Source organism: Natrix helvetica (assembly GCF_964273705.1).
Source record: "Natrix helvetica genome assembly, chromosome: 14".
NCBI lineage: Eukaryota > Metazoa > Chordata > Lepidosauria > Squamata > Natricidae > Natrix > Natrix helvetica.
Genome location: NC_138564.1, coordinates 7,076,618 through 7,097,616, shown reverse-complemented (window position 1 = coordinate 7,097,616; position 20,999 = coordinate 7,076,618). Strand labels below are relative to the sequence as shown.

The following is a 20,999-nucleotide window of genomic DNA, read 5'->3' as shown; positions in this document are numbered from 1 at the left end:
AGCACTGTGCAGGCTTCAGCAGGGCTGGAGGAAAGGCAAAAATGCCTCCGTTTTTGTGAAAAATGGCCCGTTTTCTGCCCATTTATTTTGCAAAAACGGGCCTTCCCTGTTTTTACCTTCCCCCCAGCCCTGCTGAAGCCCGCAGAGTGTTCCTGGGGGCTGGAGAGGACAAACACTTTTTTTCTTAATGGGTAGGTTGGAGGCCCCCCACCCCCATCAACTTGGCAACTTTAAGACTTGTGGACTTCAACTCCCAGAATTCCCCAGCCTGCTCTGCTGGGGAATTCTGGGAGTTCTTCAGCTCTGCTGGCTGGGGAATTCTGGGAGTTGAAGTCCATAAGTCTTAAAGTTGCCAAGTTTGGACACCCCTGGGCTAGAGGAAAGGGGAGGGGGAAGAAAGCAGGCAAACAAAAAAGGAAGTAAGAAAGATCCACAAATTAATGGACAACTACAAAACCGGAAAAACGACTGAAAGATAGAAATATGAGAGAGACTGTAGCAAATAAATATTATCCGAAATGACTTAAATGGAGTAAAGGCTGTCATGCATAGAATACATAGAATATTATATATAGAATGAAAAAAAAATGCATGAGGTAATATAAATACGCAAATATACAAAGTTATAGCTATAAAAGATGTATTTGTATCGATAAAAGAATCACAACAGATAGGTTAAAAAAATGTAACGCGTTGCAAAGATGTGAAGTTTGCACAAACAAAATTTAAAAAAAAGAGTGACGCCAAGTTGGCCACGCCCACTCAGTCACATGCCCCCTGAAGCCCACCCCTGGCTTGTATGGCCCGTTTTTGGCATCCCCAGCGTCCAGAAGCACTTGGACGGTCCAAAACGAGGTGGCCTCCGCACGGCCCATTTTCGGCCAGCCGAGTGCTGCAGGAGGATTGGATTGGACTGGATTACAATTATGTGGCTTGGAGTAAGTGCCTGATCTGGATAGAAAACAAGCAGCCATCCTATGTTAATACCACAGTTGAATGGCAGATTTTACATACTGTAAGGTAAAAGTTCCCCTCGCACATATGTGCTAGACGTTCCCGACTCTAGGGGGCAGTGCTCATCTCCGTTTCAAAGCCAAAGAGCCAGCACTGTCCGAAGACATCTCCGTAGTCATGTGGCTAGCATGACTCAATGCCGAAGGCGCACGGAACGCTGTTGCCTTCCCACCAAAGGTGGTTCCTATTTTTCTACTTGCATTTTTACGTGCTTTCGAACTGCTAGGTTGGCAGAAGCTGGGACAAGTCACAGGAGCTCACTCCGTTACACGGCACTAGGGATTCGAACTGCCGACCTTTCTGATCGACAAGCTCAGCTCAGTGTCTTAGCTATTTAATCCAATACCAACAATCTATAATTGACAAGCCATTTCTGTTTACTATCCTGGAAATTGACCTCCACTGTTAGATCTTGCATTATCATGTTTATTTACGCGATTGTATTTTTATTATTAGTTGAACAATAAAAATACGATAGTATGAATCGGCTTTTCTGCCTGGAAAAGCAATTTACTATAAAACAATGGGGTATAAATTTAGAAATAAAAAGTTTAGTGGTGTATGAAGAATAATAATAAAGGTTTGCCCATAATATCTGGTAGAAGAGATAGGAAAATGGTTATAGTAAAGAACTGTGGAAACAAAGAAGAGAAGGGGAAAAATGCATCTTGGGCCTGTGTCAAACGCCCATCCTGGCCATGCCCCACACATATCCCCCCTGGCCATCCAAGGTCAAACACAATGCGGCCCTCAATGAAATTGAGTTTGACACCCCTGCTCTAAAGCATGCCGTACGCTTCCCTCCTTCCTTGCTTTCTGCACTCTGCAGAATTTGTAAGCGATGTTTTTGAAAGTTTTGGGAATTTTTCATAAAGGAACGCTTGTCTTTGTGTCTATTTGTGCAGCTGTGTGGATGCCTGCGTGTGTGTGAGAGAGAATTGAATACATAAAACAATCGATATCAAGAAGACTAGTTAGATAGACAGGTGACCACGGCTGCAAGTGTGAAAAAACGGTCCTAAGCAGGGGTGAAATCCAGCAGGTTCTGAAAGGTTCTGGAGAACCGGTAGCGGAAATGTTGAGTAGTTCGGAGAACTGGCAAACGCCATCTTTGGCTGGCCCCAGAGTGGGGAGGGAATGGAGATTTTGTAGTATCCTTCCCCTGCGACGCCCACCACACCACGCCCACAGAACCGGTAGTAAAAAAAAAAAATGAATTCAACCACTGGTCCTAAGTCACTTTTTTTCAGTGGCGTTGTAACTTCCAACGGTCACTAAATGGACTGCCGCGAGTCGAGGACTTCCTGTATATACAGCGCTGAAAAAATGCCTTCTTTCAGGCATTTTTAAGGACTACGAGTACTAAAACGGCACTTTCCTCCCAAGATCTTCACACCAAACCCCTCTCGGCCATCTAAAAACAAATTCTTGTCAATACTCTGATAGAATTCCTTCCAGATGTTCCCTGTGTTGGGATTAAAAAACATATTCGATAGAAAACGTCCATGTAGATTAAAAGAAAGAAAAAGACCCACAGAGTTTTATTATCATTCTTAAAGGAAGTAAGCTTCGGTTGGAGAAGTAATATGGGACACTGTGGCTCAGTGGCTAAGACGCTGAGCTTCTCGATCAGAAAGGTCGGCAGTTTGAATCCCTTGTGTTGCGTAACGGACTGAGCTCCTGTGGCTTGTCCCAGCTTCTGCCAACCTAGCGGTTCGAAAGCACGTGATAAATGCAAGTAGAGAAATAGGGACCACCTTTGGTGGGAAGGGAACAGCGTTCCGTGCGCCTTTGGCGTTGAGGCATGCCGGCCACATGACCACGGAGACGTCTTCGGACAGCGCTGGCTCTTTGGCTTTGAAACGGAGATTAGCAGCGCCCCCTAAAGTCGGGAACGACTGGCACATATGACTAGCACAACGACTAGCAAGAGGAACCCTTACCTTTACCTAGGATCAAACTCCCAAACTCCTGATTGTGAGACAAGATCTGCACCTCCAGACCACTGCACCACTCCTACAACCATTGCAGCATCCCTCCGGGGTCAAATTCAGACACCTGGCACAACAAGTGGGAGGGGAACCTTTACCTTTTACTGGAGAAGCAATACCTCCCCTCTCCTTTAAAAACATATATATTATTGTTAAAGCCAATCTCAGATCGTTCATTCGGCGTTTTGGCCCTGGGTGGGACTTCTCCTTGTCAAGTGCCAGCTTTAGTTTCCACCCAGAAATGCTAATTTTGGCAAAATAAATAGTTTGCACGGCGGCTCGGCAGCTCAGCGGCATTAAAAAGCCTGGGAGCTGAAGTGTACAGATGTTCAACAATCTGTACTGGTGTTAATTACCCTAATGTGAGCAGAAACTCAACAGATCCCTGCTAATGAAGGAGAAAGTTTTCCAGAGTGACTACCTTATGTTACATTGTCCCTATATTACCACTCCCCCCCCGCCTACCCCAGCCTTCTCTGCCAGCTAAATCTTTCCCCAGCCTATTTTGCATTTTATGTGGTCTGCGTCCCCCCCCCCCCGTTAGCTTGGTCGTGTCCATCTAATGACTGCGAATACACAATATGGAAGGAGCCCTATATTTATATTCACAGATTAACAGAGTTAGAAGGGACCTTGTAAGTCATCTAGTCCAACCCCCCCCTGCTTAAGCAGGAGACCCTACACCATTTCTGACAAATGGCAGTCCAGTCTCTTCTTGAAAGCCCCCAGTGATGAAGCTCCCACAACTTCTGAAGGCAACTTCTGTTCCATCGGTTGATTGTTTTCCCTGTCAGAAAATGCCTCCTTATTTCCAGGTTGAATCTCTCCTTGATCAGTTTCCTTCCACTATTCCTTGTCTGAAAGTTGGACCATAAGGAAGGCTGAGCGCCAAAGAATGGAGGCCTTTGAACTCTGGCGCTGGAGAAGACTCCTGCATTGAGTCCCTTGGACTGCAAGGCCATCCAACCGGTCAGTCCTAGAGGAGATCAACCCTGACTGCTCTTTAGAAGGCCGGATCCTGAAGAGGAAACTCAAAGACTTTGGCCCCCTAATGAGAAGGAAGGACTCCCTGGAGAAGAGCCTCATGCTGGGAACGATGGAGGGCAAAAGAAGAAGAAGAAGGGCACGACAGAGAAGGAGGTGGCTGGATGGAGTCACTGAAGCAGTTGGTGTGAGCTTCAATGGACTCCAGAGGATGGTAGAGGACAGGAAGGCCCGGAGGAGCATCGTTGCGATGGATCAGACACAACTTCACAACTAACAACAACAACAAAGGACATTTTGTTTTGGAAAACATGACTTCTACAACTGAGCTATAAGCTTTCTGGAGCAAACGTTGAGCAGATGATGGTTGGAAAAGCCACACAGCTGTGGAATGGCAGCTTCAGCCAACCCCCCATGTGGGTTGGAAGGTGGAGGTCTTCCATTCTTGTATTAATGATGGTGTTTAATGGCAACAAAAGACGTCGCAATTTAATCTTCCGAGAGCTCCTCCCCGACATCAAAACACAGCTGGGTTGTGGACCGATGGATGGCTTAGGCCAACCCATGGAGGAAGGGCTTCTTCCTCCGTCCCTCCCCATCTTCTCAACCAAAAGGCAAGGGCATATCTCCAGTTCCTGGCAAGGATCCAAGGCAACCTTCTTTCATTCGAAAGGTACCGTGTTTTTTGGAGTATAAGATGCACCAAGATTTTGAAGAGGCAAATTTTTTTAAAAAAAGGTTTTTGCACTCGGCTGACTTCCTAAAAATGCCCCATTTTTCGTGAAAACGGGCATAGCTTTTAGGAAGCTTATAGAGTGCTCCTGGGGGCTGGGAGGCTCAAACGAGCAAGGAACGGCCCATTTTCCGCTCATTTTTGCCCTCCCCAGGAGTACTTTATAAGGCAATGCACAGCCATTTTTGCAAAGGGGGCACTCAACGACGGTGGCAAGCAAAGGTTGTGAAAGGGGGAAGCCTCACTGAAGCAATGTCTCACTTAAGGACATATATTTTGGGCTCCACTGTGGTCGTAAGCCGAGGACTGCTTGTACTCTTGTAGGGAAGCAAGGAGGAAGAGGCAACTTGATTCCTCTTCGGAAAGAAATCGAGGCACAGACGGAAAAGGTAAAAGTATGTGTGTGTGTGTGAGTGTGTGTGTGTGTGTGTGTGTGTGTGAGAGAGAGAGAGAGAGAGAATGAGAGAGAGAATGGGAGAGAGAATGATAATCAGAGAGAGAATGAGAGAGAGAATGAGAGAGAATGGGGAGAGAGAGAGAGAATGAGAAAGAGAGTGAGAGAGAGGATGAGAGAGTGAGAGAGTGGATGAAAGAGCTAGAATGAGATAATGAGAGAAAATGAGAGAGAAAATGAGAATGAGAGAGGATGAGAGAGAATGAGGGACAGCTAGAATGAGAGAAAATGAGAGAATGAGAGCGCGAGAATGAGAGAGAAAATGAGGGAAAGAATGAGAGAGAATCAGAGAGAATGAGAGAGAGAGAATGAGAGAAAATGAGAGAATGAGAGAGAGACTGAGATGAGAGAAAATGAGGGAGAGAATCAGAGAGAAAATGAGAGAGAGGCAGAATGAAAGAGAGACCAAGGGAGGGAAGGGAGAGAGAGAGAGAGGGAGGGAGGGAGAGGGAGAGATATCCTAAGGCATTTATTGGCCTTTGTTGTCTCAATCCTTAGAGATGATAAAAGATGGATCAAGATTGAAATAGCTCCAGGACAAAATGAAGCATCTGCCACAATTGTCTGCTTTTGGGAGTTGCTGAGGAGAAGATGACTTATTAAAGAATATCCTCAGGACAAAACACTTAGAAAGCTTTCCCGGAGGAAGGAGGCTTTCTGCTCGTCTATTTTTTTTTCTTCCTTTCCTTCTTTTTATTTCTACGTCCCTCCCTGCTGAAGAGTGCAAGCGAGAACAACAACTCCGGGTGAAAAGAATTAATCGCTTTGCTTCTCAAATGACGGGAGGGAGAAGGGAAGGAATGCAGCTGAGGCCACCAAAGGGCCCCTGCCTTCAGAAAGGCTGTGTACATGCAGTCCTCAACTTACCACCACAATTGAGCCCAAAGTTTCCGTCGTTATGTGAATCGTTTGTTAACTTTGTTTTGCTCCACGTTAAGACCATGGAACGCTGTTCCCTTCCCACCAAAGGTGGTCCCTGTTTTTCTACTTTTTACCTGCTTTCGAACTGCTAGGTTGGCAGAAGCTGGGACAAGTCACGGGAGCTCACTCCGTTAGGCGGCGCTAGGGATTCGAACCGCCGAACTGCCAACCTTTCTGATCGACAAGCTCAGCGTCTTAGCCACTGAGCCACCCCCATCCCTCGTCTAGAAATTAGAGATGTTTAATTCCCCCACCCCTTTTCTTCTCTTCTCAGGAATGTAATCTGTGCAAGGGCTCTATCCTTCTAGCTGACATCATCGTCTACCACCTAGGGATTCGAACCGCCGAACTGCTGATCTTTCTGATTGACAAGCTCAGCATCTTAGCCACTGAGCCACCGCGTCCCTCGTCTAGAAATTAGAGATGTAGAATCCCCCCCCCACACACAAGGTCTCCATCCTTCTTGCTGACATCATCTACCGTCTAGGGATTCGAACCGCCGAACTGCTGACCTTTCTGATTGACAACCTTAGCGTCTTAGCCACTGAGCCACCGCGTCCCATCGCTTTTTAGGAGTCCAGAATTTCTGAAAGAACACCCAATATACCTTTGGGGTATTTTTTTTCTGCCCCCGAAGCTGCCGGAGCTTGTCCGGACAATCTGCAATTCACTCTTTCAAAGACACACCTCTGCGTGGGATTTCCAAGTCTCCACTTAAAATGCTTGGATTACTCTTAACCGCAGCTGTTATGGGTTCTTTGTCTGCGCCTCAAGTTAAGCACCCTGGAGTACAATGAAGGAGATTAGCATGCCTGACTTTCAAAAGCCCCCCCTCCCCTCCCCAAACTTCTCCACCCCATCTTTTGAGGGTGAAGGCAAGCAGCTTTCAGCTTTTATTTTAGTTTTTTTTTTAAAAAAAGCAGAGGGTCTTACATTTCAATCTGACTAACAGGGTTTACAAGAATAAGGTAAAGGTAAAAGTTCCCCTCGCAGATATGTGCTAGTTGTTCCTGACTCTAGGGGGCGGTGCTCATCTCCGTTTCAAAACCGAAGAGCCAGTGCTGTCCGAAGACGTCTCCGTGGTCATGTGGTCAGCATGACTCATCACCGAAGGCGCACGGAACGCTGTTCCCTTCCCACCAAAGGTGGTGCCTATTTTTCTACTTGCATTTTTTCTACTTGCTATTTTTCTACTTTTCTTACATGCTTTCGAACTGCTAGGTTGGCAGAAGCTGGGACAAGTCACTGGAGCTCTACACGACGCTAGGGATTCGAACCGCCGAACTGCCGACCTTTCCGATCGACAAGCTCAGCCTCTTAGCCACTGAGCCACCACGTCCCTTACAAGAATATTACAAGAATTATTGCATTACATTCTCACCACTCATACTATATTACATGCAATTTATTAACACATATCACATGCTTGTAATATTATAAATATTACAAGAACGCAGCAGAGCAAAATTCAAGAGTCTCAAAGCTTCGCACTTCCCCACCACCACCTCCAAAGGTTACTTCTTGGCCTTCAAGGGATTTGGTGTTGTTCCCCGAAGCTTAACTAATTTAGCCTAGCAAAGAGAAGGACTAGGGGGTGACATGATAACAGTCTTCCAATGTTTGAGGGGCTGTGGAAGAGACGAGACATTCTCCAAAGCACCTGAGGGCAGGACAAGAAGTAAGGAGTGGAAATTAATCAAGGAGAGAAGCAACCTAGAACTAAGGAGAAATTTCCTGACAGTGAGAACAATTAATCAGTGGAACGACTTGCCTCCAGAAGTTGTGAATGCTCCAACACTGGAAGTCTTCAAGAAGAGCCTGGACAGCCATTTTGACTGGTACAATCTCCTACTTGGGCAGGGGGTTGGACTAGAAGACCTCCAAGGTCCCAACTGTGCAATTTTGGGAAGTTCAAGAAGAGGCAAATAAAGAGGACATATCCAGCTGCAACCTCCTTCTCCAACATCCAATTACAATGTCACAGGGACTGACGATTCCCTTTCCACTCTATTTGCACGCCATATTTACCTGTCCTCTAAAATCATCTCTTTTGGAAATAGCAAAGGACCGGCCCACTGAACCTCTGGCAGCCAAAATGTGGAGGGGCCATCCTGCCCTCCCGTGCCCCGTTTTTGCTGGCAAAGTGCTGCAGGACAGGAGGCCATCAAGCCCAAAAAACGGCCTGAGGGGTATACATGCCGTCCCCCCCCCCCAGCCTGTTTTGACCAGCAAGCTGTTGCAGGAAGCTGTCCAGGTCAAAAACGGGCCAGTCCCGCCCCCCCCGGATGCTGGCCCCATGCCCTGTTTTGGCCAGGAAAGCGCTGTAGGAGGTCCCATCTCCTCACCCCACCCCAGCCCTCAGAGAACTACAGAGCTGATCTGGTCCTCAAAGAAATCCAGTTTGACACTCCTGCGGTCAAGAGAAATCGGAAAGGCCATACTTTCTAGAGAAGAAATCAAAGGTCTCTGGGGAGAAGGGGGGAAACATAATGGAGTGACCTTCAGCTAATAAAGACCACCCGAATCCAGAGGAAGCTCTGGGAATATTGACAAAAGTTCATATTTACAATGGCCTGGAGGTCTTCCAGCAACCATTATCAATTTAGAGAGCCAGAAGCTGGCAGGTTTTATTTTTTTCCCCGTCGGTTGCAGAGAGAGGAAAACAGAGCTGCAGAGAATACCTTTTCTTCACTAAATGGGGGGGCCTGTACTTCATAGCTGTTATCTTTAGAGCAGGGGTGTCAAACTCAAGGCCCGCGGGTCGGGTGTGGTCAGATCCAGCCCGCAGGGCCATCCTGGAAAATGTAAGGGGCTGACCCACATCATTTTGTCCCGTTCTACCAAATGCGGAGAGGAAACATTCAGCAAGCAGTTAGGAGAGTGGCGACAAGCTGGCCACACTCACCCAGCTGGCCACGCCCACCCAGTCAGCCATGCCCAGAGAGTGGCATCAAGCTGGCCACGCCCACCCAGTCAGCCATGCCCAGTGAGTGACGTCAAGCTGGCCACACCCACCCAGTCAGCCATGCCCAGAGTGGCGTCAAGCTGGCCACGCTCACCCAGTCGGCCATGTCCAGAGAGTGGCATCAAGCTGGCCACGCCCACCCAGTCAGCCATGCCCAGAGAGTGGCATCAAGGTGGCCACGCCCACCCAGTCAGCCACGCCGTGAGTGACATCAAGGTGGCCACGCCCACCCAGTCAGCCATGTCCAGAGAGTGGCATCAAGCTGGCCACGCTTGAGAAAAACATGACAATCGTTCCCTCCAACAGAACAACTCCCTTTCCAAGCCGAAAACGCCTGTCCGCCTGTTTCTTTCCAACAGGAATTTGCTAACAAGGCAGGTGGCTGTTGAACAGCTGCCAAATAAAACACGCAAAGCCTTTGCATATCTCAAAGGGAAAAGCTGCGTTTTGTTGCCTCTGCATTTGGAATGGCTGTCTAAGAAGATTTGACGGCGTTGATCCCCGGAAGGTTTCTCCATACGATACTCTTTTTATTATCCCCCTGCCAATTAGGTCCATTTCTAACTAAGGCTGGGTCTGAAATGGGCCACGTCAACCGGCCAGAGGGGTATCAGGTTGAGATTATCTACTAAACTAGGGACTCTCTTCAACACACAGGATGGTGTGCTTGTTCTGACCGAGGCTTCTCAAGAGCATGAAGCAAACTCCTGGTCCCGACAAAAAACCCTTTTATTAATTGACTGTCAATTCTACTCCTTCACATCCAGCAAAGACTTTTGAGGGAGGATTTACAGTCACAGACCTTCTCTGGCTTGGAGAGCTGCCAGGCCGATATCTGCAGAATTTGGCAAGGAGTCTCGGAGAGTCACGAACCAATGAAGCAAACTAATGGTCTCCTGCAAACTCCACTCCCCTTTTGCTCCTCTTTTATTTCCTCTGGGAGGGGCCATTCATCCTCCACCTGTGACTTTACTCCCAAGTCGACCCCTGTTCTTTAGCTGTTCCCTTCGTCTGGCAACTCTGCGCATGCGCACACTGGGAACAGGCTCCAGCTGTTCGTCTGCCTCACTGATGTCTGACTCTAAAGGCAGCTGATAACTGTCAGACGGCCCTGGCCCCCTCTCTGCCTCCGACACAGAGCCCTCATCAGAGCCTTCCCCAGACTCCAGGACTGGCCCATCTTCCTCCCCAACCTCCTCACTGTCTGAGTCTGCTGGAAGGCCACAACAGCGCTGAATCCCAACAAACTCAAAATCTCTCTCATTTCGGGATGAAGGAGAATCAGGTTGTAGGCGAAGAGGAAAAGTCTCTCTTTGGGTCAGGTAGGAAAAAAACACACAATCTGGAATGAGACATGGAGAAGAAGCTGTGGGGGTTGTGCGGAATTAAAATCTGCAAAACAAAATGACTGCTAATAATAATAATAATAATAATAATAATAATAATAATAATAATAATAATAACAACAACAACAACAACAACAACAACAACAACAACAAACGACAGCATGACAAAATAGCAGCTACGGTGCGTTGGAGTAACTACAAGAAATACCGCTTGCCTGCAAGCGAGAACTGGTGGGACCATAAAATAGATAAATAACATAAAATGAAGAAACTAGAGTACTCTGGGACTTTAGAACTCAAAAGAGACAAGTAATCTGCTTCACAACACACTAGAATTATGAACAGTTGTTGATAAGAAATATTTTTTTAAAAAGCCTGGATAGTGGACAGGGCGATACTTGGGGACGGCAGAAGAGAAGTGAAAGAAATGGAGAAGATAACAAAATACAAAGAGCTGCAAATAGAAGCAGACTAATTGTGGTGATAGAAAGAAAAAATAAACAGTATCGAGAGCAATAGTTGCCTTGGGTGCAATTCCAAAACATCTGGAGCACTATTTGAACACCGTCGGTATTGACAAAATCCCCGTGAGTCAATTGCAACAGGCAGCTTGACTTGCAACGGCTTTACAGGATATTTTTAATAACTTCAAACAACAAGCATTGTAACAACCAAGGACGTGCATTCAGTTTTGCAGCTACTAAGATTGTTGGCAGAGCAGGGACAAAAATAGCCAGGGGAATGGCTGAAGCCTGGGAAAAGGACCCTTTGTCAGACAGATGATAGATAAAAATAGGATTGCATGGAGAGAAAGTAGGATCCAAGCCTTCCTTCCTTCCTTCCTTCCTTCCTTCCTTCCTTCCTTCCTTCCTTCCCTGCTTTCCCTCTCCGATTCTCCGATTCTCTCTTTCTCTCACTCTCTCCCCCTTCTCTTTCTCTCTCTCTCCTTCAGAGAGCATTCCTTCTGTTAGTCCATGCGATCTCTTAGAGGTAATCCTTGATCTATGACAATGATTGAGCCTGCAATTATGTTAGTCCGTTGCAATGGTCATAAAGCAGATCATCTCCGCCATCTTGTAGAGCTCACTGAAACAGATTCCAGTAGGATGGGCAAGCGTGATGGGCATACAGATACTGTATTGACTTGCGACCACAACGGATGGGGACCAGTTGCTAAGCAAGTTGGGTCTTAAGCAAGTTACCCCACTGACTCTGTTTTGCCACGTTTATTAAGTGAATCAGAGAGGTTGCTAAGCGAATCACTCAATCGCTAAGCAAACCTGATGTCTCCCCTTAATTTTGGTTGCCGGAAAGTCACAAATGGCGACTGCAGGACATGGCAATTGTCATAAAGGCATGTTGGCTGCCAAGGGCCTGAATTTTGGTCATGTGACCATGGGGAAGCTGCGACGGTCGTAAGTATGAGGACCGGCCACTAGTCACTTTTTTCCAGTGCTATTGTAACTTTGAATGGTCGCTAAATGGATGGCGGAAAGTCAAGGACTATCTCTTTTGAATTTTCCCCAATGATATGCCTCCCACCCTAGTGTGTATGTGATGTGATGGGTGTGTGTGTGTGTTACTTATGAGACTTCCAGCTCTTAGTCCCAAGTCTGTAAAGGTAAAGCTTCCCCTAGTGCATATGTGCTAGTTCTTCCTGACTCTAGGGGGCGGTGCTCATCTCCGTTTCAAAGCCAAAGAGCCAGTGCTGTCCGAAGACGTCTCTGTGGTCATGTGGCCGGCATGACTCAGCATCGAAGGCGCACGGAACGCCGTTCCCTTCCCACCAAAGGTGGTTCCTATTTTTCTACTTGCATTTTTTACCTGCTTTCGAACCGCTAGGTTGGCAGAAGCTGGGACAAGTCACGGGAGCTCCCTCCATTACGCGGTGCTAGGGATTCGAACCGCCGAACTGCCGACCTTTCTGATCGACCAGCTCAGCCGCTGAGCCACCGCCTCCCTCAAGCCTGTGCAGCCTCAAAATTATTGTCAAGAAATGGAAAGAATGGGAAGGAGTTACAACAATAAACAGGGGAGAGGAACCGTATAGCGCACAACGGGAAGATAAAAGGAAACAATTATCCCAGCCTCGTTAAAGTCATCCGTTCACAGTGTCAGGTTTTTGCCCTGCTGTTGACCTGGAACGTGTGACGGGAAGGGAAGACGTAGAGTGCCTGTCAACTGGGGCGGTGGCCCCCTCTTCTATTATGGCTGGAAAAGCTGAACAAAAGAGCTCAGCCTGCTGCGGACTATAATTTTCTTGCAATGACCGCCCAATAAAGGAAAACTCGCTTCTCCATGGGAGATGCACCTTGGTCTGACGCATTCGTCAGCACAGTCCAGTTGTGTTGCACACAAAGCTCACTAGCTTCCCCTTTCTACATAGGCCAGAATGCAGACTCGACCGGGGGTCTCCAACCCTTTGGACCTCAGGGACCACTAAATTTATAATTTAAAATCCCGCAGGCCACTAATATGATCTGCCTAATGACTGGCTGGGTGGGCGTGGCTAGGTGGTCATGTGACTGGGTGGGCGTGGCCAACTTGATGTCACTCACGTCAAGGGGCGCCTTTCCGGCCTCTACTCGCCCCTCTCCGCCTGCCCGCCCGGGCTCCTTAGGACTCCAACAGGAAGCAGTTGCTGGAGCTAAGCAGCCCCCAGGAGAAAAGAGTTGGCAAAATAGCTCAGTTCAAATTGGATCTGACCGAGAAGGAGGCTCAGCAGAAGCACCTCACTGAGGACGAGGAGCATAGGCTTTCCAAGCAGAGCGAAGACCTGTGAGAGTGAAAGGCCAGGTGCCGGCGCCTGGAGGCTCACTGGGCTGAGATGGTCAGCCAGTTCCAGGCCATGATGCAGTCCCACTGGAACGAGGCCCTCTGGCTCTTTGCCACCAGTGGCACTTCCCTCCAGCCTTCACCCAAAGCCCCCCACCAGGAGGCTGAAGCAGACCCTAACTCTGAACTTCTGCCCCCCTCTCTGACCTGCACAAAAAGACCCCCAAGGGGGAGACTCTCTGCAACAACACAAGAGTTCATTGCACGTGTCCGTCCCAGGGGACGTCGTTGGAGGACCCCTGATTTAATGCAATATAAAAAATGCAAATAATTTTTCTGTGGAACCACCAATATTTTCTCATTGACCCCCAGAGGTCTACAGACCACCAGTTGGTGACCACTGGACTAGAGTAGGATAGGATAGGATAGAATGAAGAATAGAATAGAATGGAGAATTAGGAATTTAGAACAGAACGGAATGGAGTAGAGTAGGACAGAACAGAACAGGAGATTCTTTACTGGCCAATTTGACACACATGGGATTTCTCTCTGGTGCATAAACTCTCAGTGTACATTCAAGCAACAAGCTATATACTTAAATTTCTAACTCTCTCCCCATTATTGACTGCAGGAAACATTCTGCTCATTTGTCTCAGCCAGTGAGCATACGGGCCCAGTTGATAATCAATGAGGGTTTATTGATCAAATTGAGAGAAAAACAGGAGGGGGAGGGGGAAGAGAACAGTTTCTCAAGAGTCTTGAATTTCAGGTTCCCTCTCTCTAGTTTCTATATATGGAGAAAATGCTCTTGAACACAGAAACACATCCATAAGGAAGGAAGGGAGGAAGGAAGGAAGGAAGGAAGGAGGAGAAGAAAGGAATGAAGGAGGAGAAGGAAGAAAAGAAGGAGGAGGAGAAAGGAAAGAAGGGAAGGAAGGAAGAGAAGGAAGGAAGAAGGAGAAGGAAGGAAGAGAAGGAAGGGGAAAGGAAAGAAAGAAAGGAAGCAGAGAAGAAAGGAAGGAAGAGATGGAAGGAAGGAGGAAAAGAACAGAAGAGAAGGAAGGAAGGAAAGGAAAGAAGGGAAGGAAGGAAGGAGAAGGAAGGAAGGAAGGGGAAAGGAAGGAGGAGAAGGAAGGAAGGAGAATAATTCTGCCTCTATTTACCGTAACTGAATGAGTATATTTAGACCTAATCTGTGTCTTTCGGGAAACTTTTACAGGTCTCCTTAAATCCCAGGAAAAGTGCAAAATCATTTGTAGCAGTTTCACTTGCTTTTTAAAATCCTCTTTTAGTTTAACACACCGAAAATCTTCCTTTTTTTGATACATTTTGCCACTAGAAGCTAAGCAGACAGCTCAACCAAAAGGAAACAAATAGCTAACAATATTTCCTCCTTAATGAGAGCAGAAGACTTAAGAGCTGAAAAGGCAGTTGGCAGGATTTTCATTTGCACAACGAAGGGGCAGGATTTGCACACACACAAAAACCACCCAAAAGAAAAACAAAAAAACACCTTCCTTACAAAACTAAGGCCGTTGTAATAAGCCGGTTCTCAATTTCAATCCTTTTAGGGAAGAATTCCAATCAGCTGAACCTTGTAATCCTCAGCAAAACTCAACCAAAAGTTGGACCATACAACTCAACAGTCCCAATTACCCAAGTCTAAAACTTGGCCAAACCTTGGCCAATAAACTAAGTTCGGAAGATGCTTTACAAGTTAAGAACTGGCAGATGTTTTCACCCAAGCTTGATCAAGCTTGAGTTAACCTTGGTTCATTTTTAATGGTGGCTTAGCAAATTGGGTGACAATTCCAGTCATTTGGATAGACCCATGCTCCTCAATCTCAGCAAGCTTAAAATAATCTAGATTTCAATGTCTTTTCTTTCAAATTCTGAGAGTCAAAACCCAGACACTTTAAAGTTGCCAAAGTTGAGAACTGACGAGTTAGTTTAAGGTGGTGTCCATCAACGGGGGCTAATTCATTCACCAATTTATACAGACACACTAACCGGTCTCAAAGGTGCTTGTTGAAAAGGCAACTTGGACTTGCTTTGCTTTTCCTTGAAGAGGTTTCGCTTCTCATCCCAGAAGCTTCTTCCAGTTCTGACTGAATCCATTCGATCAGAACTTGAGGAAGCTCCTCGGATGAGAAGCGAAACCTCTTCAAGGAAAAACAAAGGAAGCCCAGTTGGGACAACCATGACCTGAAGGACTTAGGAAGAATCTCCCTAGACAAATACGCAAACACATTTAGTCCACAAATACCTGTCACACATCATTAACCTTAATGTAACCCTCCGATGAAGACGACACAAGTTAAAAGTTGCAGATCTCACTGGAGTTTAATGAGACACGTATGTTTTTTCCCCCAAAATCGGAATTCTGAAACGCTGGCTATGGGGTACTTGAGAAGAAGGGAAAGCGAGATATGCCATCAGTTTGAAATCGGGACCGTCCTAAGCCAGATATACAATACGGGTAATCCTCGACGTATGACAGCTTGTTTAGCGACGGTGCGAAATGACAATGGCACTGAAAAAAGCGAGCCTGTGAGGACCATGTTTCCACACTTACAACCGTTGCGGCGTCCCCATTTAGGCACTTCGCAACTGTCTCATATTTATGACGGTTGCAGTGGCCCGGAGGGTCACAAGATACTCTTGACGACAAAAAACAAGTCAATGGGGAAGCCAGATTCGTTTAACAACTGGCTACTGCCGTAACCCCTGCAACGATTCGCTTAAGGACTGTGGCAAGAGAGGTTTGCACAATGGGGGCGAAACTCACTTGACGGACGTCTTGGCTTAGCGACAGGGATTTTGGTCGTAAGTCGAGGACTACCCGTAGAAGCACCCGAGGAAGAAGAGGCAAAACAAAAAAGACAAGAGTAGTAGAGCCATTTAGTTCGGGGAAGAAACTCTAAACAAGCTTCCTGGCTGCCACATTGGAGAGTAACGTAACCCATAATCCCGTACCTTGTTGGCTACCAAGCCGCTCCTGATATGAGGTAACTCCAGATCCGCTGAATTCTACAGACAGACAAAACAAAAAGGTCCATTCACAATCACTTTTAGCATCATCGGAGAGGGGGGGATATATATATATATATATATACAGTATGTCACAGAAGTTAGTACACCCCTCACAATTTGTAAATATTTAAGTATATCTTTTCACGTGACAACACGGAAGACATGACACTTGGCCACAATGTAAAGTCTTTAAGAAGATGTTGGATAGCCATTTGTCTGAAACGGTATAGGGTTTCCTACCTAGGCAGGGGGTTGGACTAGAAGACCTCCAAGGTCCCTTCCAACTCTACTATTGTATTGTATAAAGTAATGGGTACACAGCTTGTATAACAGGGTAAATGCGCCGTCCCCTCAAAATAATGCAACACACAGCCATGGATGTCTAAACTTCTGGCAACAAAAGTGAGTACGCCCCTAAGTGATAATGAAAAGATATACTGCATTTTTCGGACTGTAAGACGCACCGGAATATAAAACGCACCAAGATTTTGAAGAGGTAAATTAAAAAAAGAAGTTCTTGCACTCTGCAAGCCTCCCAAACCCTCTGCACGCCTCGTTTGTTTGGTTTTTTTTGGGAAAAATACAGGGCATGCATAGGCTTTGGGAGGCTTGTAGACTGCTCCTGGGGGCTGGGGGAAGGGGCAAAAATGAGCAAAATGCAGCCTGTTTTTCTAGGTTGAATCTCTCCTTGTTCAATTTCCATCCATTATTCCTTGTCTGGCCATTGGAAAAAAGCTTGACCCCCTTCCTCTCTGTGGCAGCTCCTCAAATACTGGAAGACTGCTATCCTGTCTCCCCTGGTCCTTCTCTTCCCTAGACTAGCCATGCCCAGTTCCTGCAACCGTTCATCGTATGTTTTAGCCTCCAGTCCCCTCATCATCCTGTTTGCTCTTCTCTGCACTCTTTCTCGAGTCTCCACATCTTTTTTATACTCAGGGTGAGCAAAACTGGATGCAGGATTCTAGGTGTGGCCTTACGAAGGCTTTATAGAGTGGTATTAGTACCTCCCTTGATCTTGATTATATCCCTCGGTTAACGCAATTTAGGATTGTGTGACGGTGCTGGGTTAACACAAGCTAGTTCAAACAATCCTAACCCTAGACACAACTGCAGTTGCGGCAATCCCCAGCCAGCAAGGCTGAGGGTATTTCAGCTGCTTTCCCCTTTCCCTTCCCTCCTGCAAACCCATGGTGCTTTAAGCCAAAGACAAACAACATTACAGGACTTCACAGGGGGGGGGGGGCTTTGCAAAGGTGTCTTTTGTCAATTGCTCTGGTTTTTGGGCAGAGGACCGCCCAGTTCCAACAGGATTTCCCCCCCCCCTCTCTTCCACGGGCTATTTAGCAAACACCGCAAAGAGGTTTAGAAACAAAGAGCGCAGGCCCTCCATCCCTGTTGTGTAAATCTGAGATAAGAGATTGTCTGCTTAATCCTAATGAGGTCTCTCCATTAAAATCTTTATTAACTCGCGGCTCAGCGGGGGCTGGCCAGCAAGCCCTGTCAGCACCCTGGGTCTCTTTTTCCCCCTCTCCGCTATCTCTCCGTACTTAGATCTGCTTTAACTATTTTTTTTCTCCCAATAGCTCTAAGATGTTTCCACTGCTTATCGGCCATGCCAAGCCGCTTACTTTATCACTGTTATGGCAGATAAAATAAATGAGCTGGGGATGAGATGAATAATGGCATTTTCTGCAGGCAGGGTTCCCATTACATTCACAACAGACTGTAGATTTCAACTTCGCCACAAAAGAGACACAGGGTGGGTGGAGAGAGGAAGAGAGGGGGGGAGGAAATAGACAGAGAGAGGGAGAGAGAAAGAGAGAGAGGCAGAGAAAGAGAGAGAAAGACACAGAGAGAAAGAGAAAGGAGAGAGGGAGAGGGAGAGAAAGAGAGGGGGGAGGCGATACAGAGAGAGGGGGGAGAGAAAGAGAAAGAGAGGAAGAAAGAGACAGAGAGAGGATGGCTGAAAGGAGAGAGAGAAAGGAGAAAGGGAAAGACAAAGAGAAAGGAGAGAGTGAGGTAATAGAGAAAGGAGAGAGAAAGAGAAAGGGAGAGAGAGAGAAGAGAGACAGAAATAAAGAGAGAGAAAGAGAAGAGAAAGGGAGAGAGATGAGAGAGAAAGAGAGGGAGGGATAGAGAAAAAGAAAAAGAGAGAGAGGGAGGAGATACAGAGAGAGGGGGAGAGAAAGAGAGAGAGAGGAAGAAAGAGAAAGACAGAGAGAGGGGGGAGAAAGGAGACAGAGGGAGAGAGAGAGAAAGAGGGAGAGAAAGAAAGAGAGACAGAGAGAAAGGCAGAAAGAAAGAGAGAAAGAGAGAGAGATGAGAGAAAGGAGAGAGAGAGAAAGGAGAGATCGAGAGAGACAGGGGGGGGAGGCAGATTTTAACAAATAGCCTCCCTTTTTGCTCAACGGGTCTTAGATTCCAGGATGGGTTTTAAACCTACCTGAACTGAGGAGGCAATTAATTTTGAAAACCATGGGAAGGCAGCCAAGAGTTGACTTCTCGGAAAATCCCCAGGCTGAGCATATTGTGACTTTTTACAGATTTTTTTTTTTTCTGCAGTGTTTGGCATCGGAAGAAGCGGCTTAAAGCTGTACATCGCCTAATAAAGCTGTCACCTTGCAATTTTTTGTCTCCTGCATTGAAGGGACGGAGCCTGGAGTTGTCTTAAAAGGGCGACACAAAACTGCCAGGCATTCCGAGTAACACCCCCCCAACGAAAGACGACTCCGAGGATTGAGTTTCCTCAAAGTTCCACTTTATTAGAGACGTCCTATTGGCACATCTGGGAAAACCCGAACCTGAAAGCTTCCAGGTGTTTCCCACCCAAACGAAAGTCCAAGTCCCTGCCCAGCACCCACAGGTCCATCCCATGGCCCAATCAGGCACTGTCCAAGACTGCTGATGCCTCCCAGTAACGCCCCTCCAGGGGCAGGGCAAGGTGACCTTGGCTCTCTGAGAATATCTTGCTTTCCTGGCGGCAGTTGTTAAGTGAATCCCTGCAGTGGGTCACAAAAAAGGGACCGCACTGTACACTGCAGCCGTCCTAAGTATGAGTCGGTTGCCAAGCGTCTGAATTTGGATCATGTGATGGCATGAGGGATGCTGCAATGGTGGTTAAGTGTGGAAAACCAGCCATTAAGTTCATTTTTCCAGTGCTGTTGTCACTTGGAATGTGTACACGAACTTCTTTTGATGGCCGGGGGCGTAAGGAAGGACCCTAGCTTTGGAAGCAACTTCATAATGTACAGACCGAACCGAATGGCATGCGTGCCACAGGGGGCACAGAGAACCATCTCTCTGGGCATGCCGGCAGTCGCCCGTTGCTGTTCCGGGTTTTGGTGCGTCGGCCAGCTGGTCTTGGCGCATGGCAGGAGCACTGGGAAATGGAAAAGCAGGTCCCTGGTGTACATGCGCGTGCCGGGGAGCCGAGTTTGTGGTTTCCGGCGTGGGCATGCGTGCTGGCCAGCTGGTCTTCACACATGCATGCGTGCCGGAAACGGGAAGCTTAGCTTCCCGGCGTGCGCATGCGTGCCAGGGAACTGCTCTGCACAATGCTTTTGCGTGTGCACTCCTGTTTCAGAACTCCATGCCGAAAAGGTTCACCAAGACTGGTATACATCATTTTTTGCCCCTTGGATGCTCACTGTTTTCCAGTTTGTTTTACAAAAACCATTTCTATCCCTCTCAGCCAAGCGCTGTTAGGTTCCAGTTTTCCCGTGCATCTCACTTCTGGCTAACGTCAACTCATGGCAATAATGAAGGAGGAAGAGAAATTATAATAATTAACACTGCATAGACAGGGGGCAGAGTCACAACAGGAGAAGAGCCGTACGCTTAATTGTTTGGCTGCGTTGCTGTAAATCACGGAGGGTTTTCGGTACTTGCACGAAATGAATACAATTTTCAAGGCTACCCAGGCCAGGAGGAGGAGGAAAGAGGAGGAGGAAGGGGGAAGAAGAAAAGGAGGAGGAGGAGGAGGGTTTTTGGCACCTGCAGAGAATGAATGAATACAATTTTCAAGGCTACCCAGGCCAGGAGGAGGAAAGAAAAGGAGGAGGAAGAAGAGGAGGAGGAGGAGAGAAGAAGAAGGAAAAGGAAAGGGAGGAGAAGGAGAGAAAGAGGAGAAGAGGAGAAGGAAGAGGAAAAGAAGGAAAAGGAGGAGGAAGAGGAGGAGAAGTGGAAAAGGAGAAGAAGGAAGAGGAGAAGAGGAGGAGGAGAGAAAAGAAGGAGGAGGAGGAGAGAAGAAGGAGAGGAGAAGGTGGAGAAAAGGCAGAGGAAGAGGAAGGAGGAGGAGGAGGGGGAGGAGGAGAGAAGAAGGAAAAGGAAAAGGAGGAGGAGAGAAGGAAAAGGAGGAGAAAGAGAACGAGAAGAAGGAAAAGGAGGAGAAGAAAAGGAGGAGGAGGAGAGAGAAGAAGGAGAGGAGAAGGTGGAGAAAAGGCAGAGGAAGGAGGAGGGGGAGGGGGAGAGAAGAAGGAAAAGGAAAAGGAGGAGGAGAGAAGGAAAAGAAGAGGAGGAGAAAGAGAAGGAGAAGAAGCAAAAGGAGGAGGAGGAGAAGAAGGAGGAGGAGAGAAGGAGAGGAGAAGGTAGAGGAAGAGGAAGAGGAGAGAAGAAGAAGGAAAAGGAAAAAGGAGGAGAGAAGGAGGAGGAAGAGAAAGAGAAGAAGGAAAAGGAGGAGGAGAAGAAAAGGAGAAGAAGGAGGAGGAGGAGAGAAGGAGGAACAAGAAGAAGGAGGAGGAGAGAAGAAGGAGAGGAGAAGGTGGAGGAAAAGGCGGAGGAAGAG

At 47.2% G+C, this 20,999-nt stretch overlaps 1 protein-coding gene across 11 annotated transcripts in view; it reads right to left on the bottom strand.

The window, feature by feature from the left end:
• Positions 1 to 20,999, bottom strand: part of FBRSL1 (fibrosin like 1) — a 554,269-nt gene that overhangs the window by 103,731 nt on the left and 429,539 nt on the right. For 9 of the 11 annotated variants that reach the window (XM_081966852.1, XM_081966855.1, XM_081966849.1 and 6 more), the window contains one exon: positions 16,160 to 16,213. The exons of the other annotated variants lie outside the window; for them this stretch is intronic. In XM_081966852.1, coding sequence (XP_081822978.1) covers positions 16,160 to 16,213 — 54 coding nt within the window. The remainder of the gene's footprint in view (positions 1 to 16,159; positions 16,214 to 20,999) is intronic. 11 annotated transcript variants of the gene reach the window in all.